This window comes from Chaetura pelagica, unplaced genomic scaffold, assembly GCF_000747805.2.
Source record: "Chaetura pelagica isolate M959 unplaced genomic scaffold, ChaPel_1.0 scaffold314, whole genome shotgun sequence".
In the NCBI taxonomy this organism is placed as follows: Eukaryota; Metazoa; Chordata; class Aves; order Apodiformes; family Apodidae; genus Chaetura; species Chaetura pelagica.
The window spans coordinates 2,885,930-2,896,336 of NW_009953218.1; the positions used below are offsets into that span (position 1 = coordinate 2,885,930).

Below are 10,407 nucleotides of genomic sequence, written 5' to 3' on the forward strand. Positions count from 1 at the left end.
TACAGCTTCTAGCAAGACAAGACATGGCTTCTTTGCACCAGGAAGAAGCACTGAGGGGAAAGAATAAGTGTATATGCAAGGTCTACTTGGTCAAATTTCCCTGGAAGCTGATATAGTTGAACAGATGGAAAACTTGAACAAAAAAGACAGTGGAGAAACTGCTGTTTGTTATTAAAAGCAGTGTGTTCTGCCTCTGGGAAAGAGGAAGAATAAAATCCTACATAAGACTTTTTCCAACAGGGGAACTGTGAGCAACAGTAAGATATGGGCTACTTACTCACCTCAATCCTTGTTACAGAGTTGAATTCCTTGGATTAGTCTGTGTAACTGTTTAAAAATACGTAACTCTTTTCTGAACAATAGACAAAGGTGATTTGGCACATTTAACCTACTTAAATCTGAGGCTTTCACAAGCTTCTAAGACAAGTGTTTCTGCATTCTATTTTCATTTCTGCTTAACCACATAGCATCAGTTTCATTTCTTCTTCAGTGATGTAGCAATCTTCCAAATTTACAGCTGCTTGAAACAATGCTGCTCTTTCTTTTGATCCTCCAGCTTAGGAAAACTATAAAATCTACTGTAGCACCACAAGAAAAGGCAGCTCTGTGTTACCTAGATACACCTTCCCATCATGCTCAAAGACATCACTGACAGCCCAAGTGATGCTGCCATCAGGGTCATGGAAGCTTGCCACAATATCTCCTTTGTCATTAATCTCTAAGAACAAGCCATGTTTGCGAAGAAAAATGCTGTAGAATGATAACGGAGTCACCTGTTTTAGAAAAAGAAGTGCACAGTGTTAACACTTCAGTCAAGGGGCTGGGGAAGAAATTCCATGACTAGGAAGAAAGGACAATACTAATTAATACACTGCTTTCCAGATGTTGCTCTAGTGGGATTCAGTTGTCACAACCTTTTGATAATATCCACTGGGCTGTGTCTAACGCTGGCAAGTGTCTAAAGCTCACTAATCTTAGAGTGCAGGCAGTGCCTCCTTGCTCAAGAATGTGTGGAAGTTGTTTGAACTTCCTCCAGCCACCCATTTGCTAAAAACAGGAATAAGAGGGACTCAATGGAATGTCGCTGAATCACCCACTTCAGTGGTGCAAGCTCTAGGCAAAAGGCAGGGTGGTTCCTAAAAAAAGTAGCATGACTCTTGCTTGGCAAAAATGACTTAACAGAGTTTTATTCCTATAGCAAAATCCTCATCTTTTCTGTAAAGGTGCCTTCACCTACCTTGGCAGGATCACGTTGCTATAAAAACCAGGCTCAGAGATTGCAATTATGGAATATTTTTGTCAATACTGATTTTTCTACTTTATAAATGGGTTCTCCATAGTACACAACAGTAAAACTGTTGGGTGTTAATATGTAAAAAAAACCCACAACAATCCTAATATGTTCCAGAAAAATCAATGTTAGTATGTGTTGGTATGCTGGCTGGTAAAGATGAAGCAGTCTCTTGCATTTCTTCATGAAGAATAACAAGTTCTTTTATACTTAAAAAATTATCATTTTTGTGACACCAATAATTAATGCTACACAGTGTCAAAGTTACCTTTGCAATAAGTCTCTTCAGGGATGGGTATGGTCCTAAAGCATCCAGAAAAGGAGAAAATAAACTAGGAAAGCGAGTAGTAGATATTCCAACTCTGTATAAGTCTGTATTTGATAATCTGATGTTGTCTGGATACCCAGGCAGGTTGTCCACAAAAACTTCTTTTTTTCCTGCATTAGTTCCACTCAGCCAATAGCTGCAAAAAGGGAATTTTGTATATGAGTTAAGAGTGGCTGCTGCAGAACACAGCAAGCTTAACAGCATGGAAGCTCCATCATTTTGATCATGCAAAGAACTTTTCAAAATACAAAAAAAGGAGTCTGCAGCAGTAAATGCAAAAAGAGACTAAAACTTGAGTAACTATGATTGATCAGAAACCTCATCTGTCTACGTATAACAATAAAGGGTGCCCCCTCCATTCTATTTTAAAAAAAATCTATTGGTACAAAATATGCCTGTTAAAACTATTTAATTTGGATTAAAAAACTTCCATGAAATAAAAAAATTCTAGTGTTTTAAAACAAGGTGTTACGCTAATTAATCATCATCATCATGCAGTGACACTTGTCCTCTCAGGTCTGTTGCAACTGTAACAATGGGGTAATCCAGATAATTGTAATTGAGTATGAAGGAATTAGGGCCAAATATATCAGTAAATAGGTATAAAAAACATTTGGCAGAGGGAAGAGCAACTGCTACTCTCCACCTAGCATTAACTAAAACCTGTGTGTGACTCTTGCAATAGAAGTAATTTAGACCAAGTCTGCAGCAGCAACCCTGTGAACTGCACATCTTCAGTTCACATTTTTAACAAAGCCCAAAAAACAGAAAAGTGACAACATGAAAGCCATGGCTACAAATCGATTAAAAATGTGTAATACAACCTCGTATTTTATATCTAGGGGGATAATGATGGTTAGCATACCGTGTGATTCTGCATATGCTGGTTTCTGCTATTAGTATGTAATCTTCACAGGGAGATAGTGCAATCCCATTTGCCATGTACAAGCCGCTGAGCATCGTTCTTCCCGTCCTTGTTACAGGGTCATAGGCCAAGAGGCGACCAAGATGGTTTGTCTCAATTACCTTAATCAATACAGCTAATGAAAAACTAGGCTACCAAAATACCTGGTTTCAATTAGAACAAAAAGGATTCAGAAGTTGAGTTAACATTAATTAGATAAAAGCTGACCTTACAGACTGGCAGATGGCATCTTCATAAAAACAACAAGCTCGCACGACTGAAGGAGCAAAGGATTCTGCTCATGGCATTTCCCAGGCTGATCACAGCATTCTTGCAAAAATGGAGGAACGTGGGGGGTATAAAGCCCAGAGTTCAAAATACATTATGATGCAGTTCCTGCTTCAGCAAAATACCGAGGCCTATCTGGTTTCTGGGAACAACTACAGCTTCTTCAGATCAAACCAGAGAGCACTCATGGGTGTTTTGCAAGTAAACAGCTGACATTCTACTTCTGATATGAAATAACCTGAGGAAGTTTCCTCTGGTAAAAAGCCACAGGGTAGCTTTGAATTCTATACACATAAGCCCTCTGAAGAGGAAACTGTCTTTATGTTTGTCAGTTGTACTGGCAACCCCCTGTCAAGTCTGAAATGCTAAGTGACAAAGATGATGTCCCACCAAACAATAGTTCTGATAGTTTCAAGAAACAGCAAGCAACCCATAAGAGGTTTCAACTGTTCTCTTTTTTTCCTTTAATAACTTGGATGTTGATTCCCACCCCGTAAGCATATTTTCCTTCATGTGATTCCTTCCTTAATTTTCTCCACAGTTCTGGTAATAAAGACTTTACATAAACTTTACATCTGTGACCGCAATGAATTTCAGCTTTACAAACAGACAATGTGTTCTAAATAATGTTTTACACAAGGCTATGACTACAAAGAAAAGAGACTGCAAGCACACCAGCAATTTTCTACCGTGAATTTACTGCAGTATAAGAACATGCTTGTAGACAGATACCAGGGAGAAAGAACAGGCTCTAAAAATCCAGACTCTAGTGTATCACATGACAATTTCTCTGGGTAGTCATACCGAGAGGTTATGGATGGTTTGGGATTGCTTTTTTTTTTTTCAGAAAAGCAGCTACAGAATAGCACAGCCCATCCTCTGCCTCAGGGCTCTAACATTCAAACCATGCTTGGCTAAAACACAAGCTCAAAAAATCACGTCCCTTCTGCAGCCTGCTACACAGTGCTGCCAGCACAAAAATTAACAGTGAAGCTGCCTGAGCAAATGGCTACAAAGATCACCCCATCTCACCTCATATTTGTGATGTCGTCTTTCCCACTTGCTACTTGAATCCGTAAAATAAATTTTTCTTTGATATTTCTAATCCATTTAGGAACTTGAAAGGCAGCCCATCCACACCTGGTTAATGAAAATGACAACTGATTAAAATAAGCACAAAACCACCAAGTGTTCAAAATTATTCAGATCCACACAAGTTTAAGGTTTCAGACATTGCATTTCCAAATCTCAGAGTTAATACTACCCCTATTTTGTCCTAAGATCCAAATTACTTTAATTTGCATGGAAATATGTTTAGGTGGCAGCTGAATGTAACACATATTAAACACCTCTGACAAATACAATTGCTTTTATCTCCTTTTTATTTTTTAAACAACCTGAAAAATATAAAGCAAATGGGCTGTCAATCAGTCCTGATCCCCACACCCCACACTGATCTCAACTGATTAAAGTGCCTTGATATTCCAATTTATGCATAAGCATGAGGACCAAATCCAAGATCAATTTGCTTCCCCACTAACTGTAGCATCACCTTTTTCACTTGATAGCAGGAGGGTTTTCTCTCCTGTCCTTGGATTGACTCTGTACAGGCCTAAATAGGAATCCACCACAATCAAATTACCATCCTGACCCATTCGGAGTCCATGGGGCCGGCCACATACTGGTTCATAGTCTGGAGTTCCTGAGACACAAATAGGAGGATGTGTAAGACCAGGAAATTGATAAAATTAAGATCCTGCAATGCAAAGGCTGAAAAGCACTAAGCTATCATCTTTGAATAAACCAGACCCCTAAAAGCTTCCTTAAACTGTCTCTAACTTGCAAAGGAACTGAGAGCATAGCATTAGTCTAGTAATTTCTGTTCCTCATGACTTCAGAAAAAGATTGCTCCCAACCTTCAAAGAAATTCAGTTCTGTTTTCCCAGACAACTATAAAGATGACTGAAGAATTACTGATTACTAAATCAGTAAGCAAATGGATTAGCTGCTGTCTGGGTTATTTTACCAAGAAAGAGACTGCAGAAAACTGCTTTTAGGAAATATTTAACTAACCATTTCCCTTCAGCTGAGGGGCCCAACTTCCATGGGTCACATGAAGAGTCCTATACATAATCCTCAGGTAAAACTACAAAAACCAGATCTACCACATTTAGTATTTTTATAGTGAGTCATTTTTCCTGAGAGCAGTGACATTAGCAAAGCTTGGCACCCTGAGGTTTTGTGACCTAATGCCCTCTACTCCGCAATATGTATTTTCCCCCAGTTCTCCAGTAAGCAAGGGACAACATCCCTAAGCGTTCACTGCAGCTGTTAACAGCTCAGTAACACAAGGTGACTGACTCACAGCTGCCACAAAGTTAACACCCGACTTCAGTTCTGACTCTGAATGGATCAATCACTTTGAAGTCATTTCCAAAGGTTTCTTAAATTCCACATAGTCAAGTATTTACATAAGACTCAAAAAAAGTTCAGTCATCTTTGATAATTCTTTCAAACTCAGCTGAAACTAGCCCATAGCACAAAGGCCTTGGGGACAGGGAAAGCAACTGTACAGCTGTCACATTTTCAGGAAATGAGGCTAAAGCCAGTCAGCTATTTTAATGGCCTTTCAGGCCTGCTTGATCCATCAGAAAAGAAACAGGGTAAAAACCAACATTCCAGTGTTCACCTTCCTCATTTACAAGTAAGTAAGGAAAATGCAACCCTGCAGTCCACCTACTGGTGATGGTATCAGGACATGCTATTCTAAGGCTCTGATTCCTTGTAGGATTTGGAGTTTCTAGAACACATTTTTATCTCAAGGCAGGAAAATAATTGGATAAAATGCCTTTAGTCCACCCCCAAAAAGCTTTGTCTAGAAGGACTTCCATAAAATGCTGTTCCTTACTAAAATGGCAATCCAATGGCCATCCAGTCTCAAGGGCTAGGGAAGTGTGCTGTTATGCCTTAATCCTACCTACCTCAGGGAAAAGCTACAGGATAATGGTAGGCTTCTCTTACCAATTTCCATGAAAGACCCAGAAAATGTTAACAACAGCTAAAAGAGCACTTCAGTTTCTCTTTCAGTGACATGTATATGAACAAGTTTGTTGTAATCTTCACATCAAAACCCATCACTTACCACATTCAGGCACATCTTGCCCCATCTGAGTAATGAAATGCAGCTGGTCACCACTGATCATCCACAGTTTCCCATCCACAGTACCAGTGTAGATATTACCTTAAAGTATATTAGAAGACTATTTTAAAACAGACCAAGGCAAATAAAACTTGCTGTAACAGAAGGATATTTCTCATTACTGTAAGCCCTTCCTTCTTGCTCCTAATTCATATATTCTATGCACCCACAAAACAACAAAACAGACAGGAAACAATACCATTAATTTTAAATATGTTTTCATAAAACAGAAAGAGCAATAATACATTGGAGAGTAGAAAAAAAGTGAGTTGTTCAGATGTTTATTTTAAATAAACATAATACATTGAAACCTGTCTTAAGACTCCTCTGGGTTAGCAGCAAACCAAGGCATCAAGAATGGGCCTGAAGATTCACAGGGACATTCTCATACTGTCAATAAAAACCAGTGAAAGCATTAACTGAGCTGACAGGATCTACCTTTTTGTCCTGAGGGTTCTGCCATGTTACCAGCTAACTGCAATGTTCAGTAGATGAAAGGAAAACATTAAATTGATTGATGCAAACCAAGAAAGTAACCCTTCTCCTAGGACATTAAAATCCTAAGAAAAAAAAAAAAAAAAAAAAAGACAACAAAAACAACCCACAAGTGTGTGGGGTTTTTAAACTGTGATTATTTTGCTTTGGTTTTGAACTACCAGAATAACATCAAAACGTTGCAAGTTTGTAGTAAAGGACTAAGCACTTTTTTAATTGGATACCTGCTTAGCAGTTGCTTCCTCCTCTGCTTTTCAAGTATTGAAATTAACAAAAAAAAACCCTCACAGCTGGTCTTCAAACCTTTTGACATTATATTGTCACTCCAAAAACTTCTGTGTAGAGTATCAAAGGGAAAACACTACCAGAGATTAAGCCTCGCCTTTGAAAAACAGCATCTTCTACCTTTTGATCAGTCCAGGCTCACATGACCCATCCTACACTTCTGTTCAATAAAATACACTTTTAGTGTAAAGCCTGGGTTCACTGCCTGGAAATATTCCTCTGATTTGTCCTTTATTTACAAAGATTTAACTAATATAGACATTATTTTCTTTACCTGTGACCTGCATTTTCACCCTAGCCTTGCTTACATTTAAAAAATGTGCAGTCACTTATTGACAGGAATTAAAAGATAATCCATAAAATTTATGCTACCTTTCTGTGTCAGTATTACTAAAAAAACACGGATTTTTACTTTGTCTAATGAACACTTACACCACAGCAGACAAAAGTATAAAAATGTCTAGCATCTGCTCAGTCAAATCTATGGAAAAATGTTATGAGCAAATAGGGAAGATTCTCAAAGTATCAGCTGTCAGATCTAGATTAAAATAATTGGCTAGGATTCCTGGCATACAGAAAACACCTGTTTATCCAAAGGGAAAACTTCAGAGCCACTGCTCAATACATCTTTGCCTGGGAAAAAACAGAGTGTGAACTCTGCTGTCATGAGATAACCTGGCATTCTTAAGCCTCCCGAGACATGTTGGAAACAGCTGAAATTCCTGATCACATACCAGATTCTGTTTAAAGAGAAATCTTAGACTAGTAATGCTATTTTCTATCATGCTATGCACTAAGGCTGTGATACTATATTTAGATTCATCTAGCTAGTGCAAGTGAGTTTTGCAGTAGAGATCTCTTCTGGGTATTTGCAGTAAAGGCAAAACAGAACTACTCCAATTACCCCTACTATCCTTTATTATTCATATGGAAAGCAGCATTTACTTAAATGAGGCAGCATCACCACAACATGGTATTACAACCTGTCATCCTGTATGACTTCAACTGACTGAATCCAGTCTCCTAAAAAACCCCTTACATTCAGGGAAGACACATGGTAGCATTAAAACACTCAAGAAAAATAGAACCAAAACAGTCCTTGATACAGCATCATGAAAGAGGTTAGCTTTGACAACTCAAGGCATTTGCAGGATTAGTCCTCATATTTAAAATATCCTCTGCAAAATATCCAGTAGTGAACATTATCCTTCATGAAACTTGTAGAGGAAGAGATAGGAGAACAAGAAGTGTGACAAAAAGACAATTTAAAACAGCACCTTTCAGGAAAGCAGGAAGGAAACAGCTTTGAGAAGACACTTGGAAGGAGTGAGTGCCTCAGTGCAAGGTGCTGAGCTAGGTCCCTACCAGGCCTAAGCTACAATGACTGAAAACACTTCCAATTTCACTTTGCAGAGCAGCAACCAAGAAGGCTGCAGATGATTGCCTCTCACCTCTGCAGCACAAAGCACTGTGCAGTATGTTTCAAACATATCCTGGGGTATTCAGTATTTCCTTGAGAAATGCCATAAAACTAACCCCAGCAGTGAGGGAGGGATGGAGGGAGTCTGAACTGCCTGGCTCAAGCTGCTCTGGACTGGGGGTTGTGTGCTTCTTCACACTGGCTAATGCAGGAATCCATTTTATCCACTTACACATCGAGAGGAAAGTAATTCCTCCAGAACAGGCAAGTCCTTTGTCCACAGCACTAAACCTGTGTCCTAAGGGGAAGATCACAGTGTCTCTCCTGTCTTTGGCTTGGGCTTTCATTGCAGTCCCCACTTCAGTCACACTCTGAGTAAGAGAGTTGTTGGAAAGATGCAAAACGTGCTACTGGAGACTGGTTCAGCCCCCTCTGCTTCCCACCATCTGCAAGGCTCCTGCATTTTGCCACCTCACAGCTGCCAGACAACTAAGGTGAATCACGAGGATAGGTTAGAGGAGGTTTTAAACTGCAGTGAGAATTTATTTTGTATTCCAAGCTGTTCTAAAAAATGTGGTTTTGAGAAATATGCACATTTAAAAACAACTCAATTTGCCTTCTCTCTTTGGCTCTGTGTTCAGCAACACCTTTTGATATGAGTGTGCTTGGTGACTGAGCCCAAGCAGCAAATTAACACTGCTTCTGGAGACCTGGAACTGAAAAAAACACAACACCAACACCACCACCAACAAAAACCCAACAAACAAGGCAAAACTTGTAACTAGTTCCCTGTCAAAAGCCCAAGCTTAGACTCCCATTTGGAAAAATTCCTACAAAAACTTTAAAATCTTCAGCTAGTCTTGCATGTCACTTTTAAAGAACATTCCATTTTATACATTTTTTAAATTATGTTTTAAGAAGACTTCCATATTAGCAATTTGTGGGGCTGTGTTTCTGAATACAGCAGTAAGACTTTTGCTGCATCCTTGGAAGCAGTAGGTAACAAAATGTTCTGGAACATTTCCAAGGAAATGCTTACAAATGTGAAGATACAGAAGAACATACAGTTATCTTAATATTTTTTGAGCAATCATTTAGTATGTATTCATGTTTTTCTTTCTTTGGATTTAACTTAGTAATTCTTCCCTTTTAATAACTTGACCAAGCAGAGTTTTCAGATGTGTAACATGTAGCAGATGCTCACTTTACCCATTTGGAAGTTTTCTACTTGCCTTCATCATCAACAGTAAAAGACTCAGGACCTTTCAGTTGTCCTGTGAAGATTCTCCGTCCGCTCTGAATCTTTTTATTCACTTGCAATGATCCAACTAAGGCAGGTGGCTTTTCAAAACTGCACCAAATGAATTATAAATAGGATATAAGAAACAAAACAACATTGGACTACACAATTATTTGAAGGAAAGTAATAGGACTTTATTCCAGAGGTACTAGTAACAAAATCTTTATTTAAAGAACTCGCTAAAACTATTGGTATTTAATAAAACTACTACTTCAACTAAATTAACAATTCTGTGGAGATTGCAGGCTGAGGCTAAAAAGAACACAGACTTTAAAGAGGCTTTTTTTTCTTGGCATCAATACAAGCACAAAATTGCCATCATCCTGGCAAGTTTTATTCTCTATCACTACTCTGAGATCTAATAATAACCTCTCCGCACGTAGGTAGGAACACTGCAGCGCAGTAACATTCACTTGTTTCAAAAAGTGTTTCTATCTTCCAGTTTTATATGAGAAGCACAGTTTCTCCTGCTTACGAGCTCAAGCTGCATGCTCTGTATGCTCCTGCAGGAGGAGAAGTGTAGGAGAAGTTCTGCAAGCAGACGTGTTACCCAACAGACGGAAGTACACAGTGAACCTAAAAACTAATGAAAGGAACGTACATGAACGGCTCTGGGTCAATAGGAGATGGCAAAAAGTAAACGCCAGCAAAAGCCACAAGGACTGCAACTGGAAACCCCCACGGTGGGAACCTGGAAGAAAAACAAACCACACCACAACTGCACAAAAACAAACGCTCCTGCACGCCCAGGAGGAGGCCGGGAGGGGAGAAAGAGGGGTAAACTTTTGTGCAAAAGTGGAAGAATTCCGGCACTAAAAACGAAGCCCGAAGGAGGACACGGCAGGCTGCACCCCTGGGGGTCCCTGGGGCCCCGCAGGAACCGCCCGACGTGGCGGC

General features: G+C 39.3%; 1 protein-coding gene across 1 annotated transcript in view; it reads right to left on the minus strand.

The window, feature by feature from the left end:
* Positions 1-575: 575 nt before the first annotated feature.
* LOC104388852 (adipocyte plasma membrane-associated protein-like) overlaps positions 576-10,407 on the minus strand; it is a 12,875-nt gene continuing 3,043 nt past the window's right edge. Inside the window, 9 exon segments of the mRNA XM_009997773.1 lie at positions 576-773; positions 1,560-1,755; positions 2,485-2,645; positions 3,844-3,898; positions 3,900-3,951; positions 4,364-4,513; positions 5,954-6,052; positions 9,443-9,561; positions 10,112-10,201. Of these exon segments, the coding sequence (XP_009996075.1) occupies positions 576-773; positions 1,560-1,755; positions 2,485-2,645; positions 3,844-3,898; positions 3,900-3,951; positions 4,364-4,513; positions 5,954-6,052; positions 9,443-9,561; positions 10,112-10,201 (1,120 nt within the window).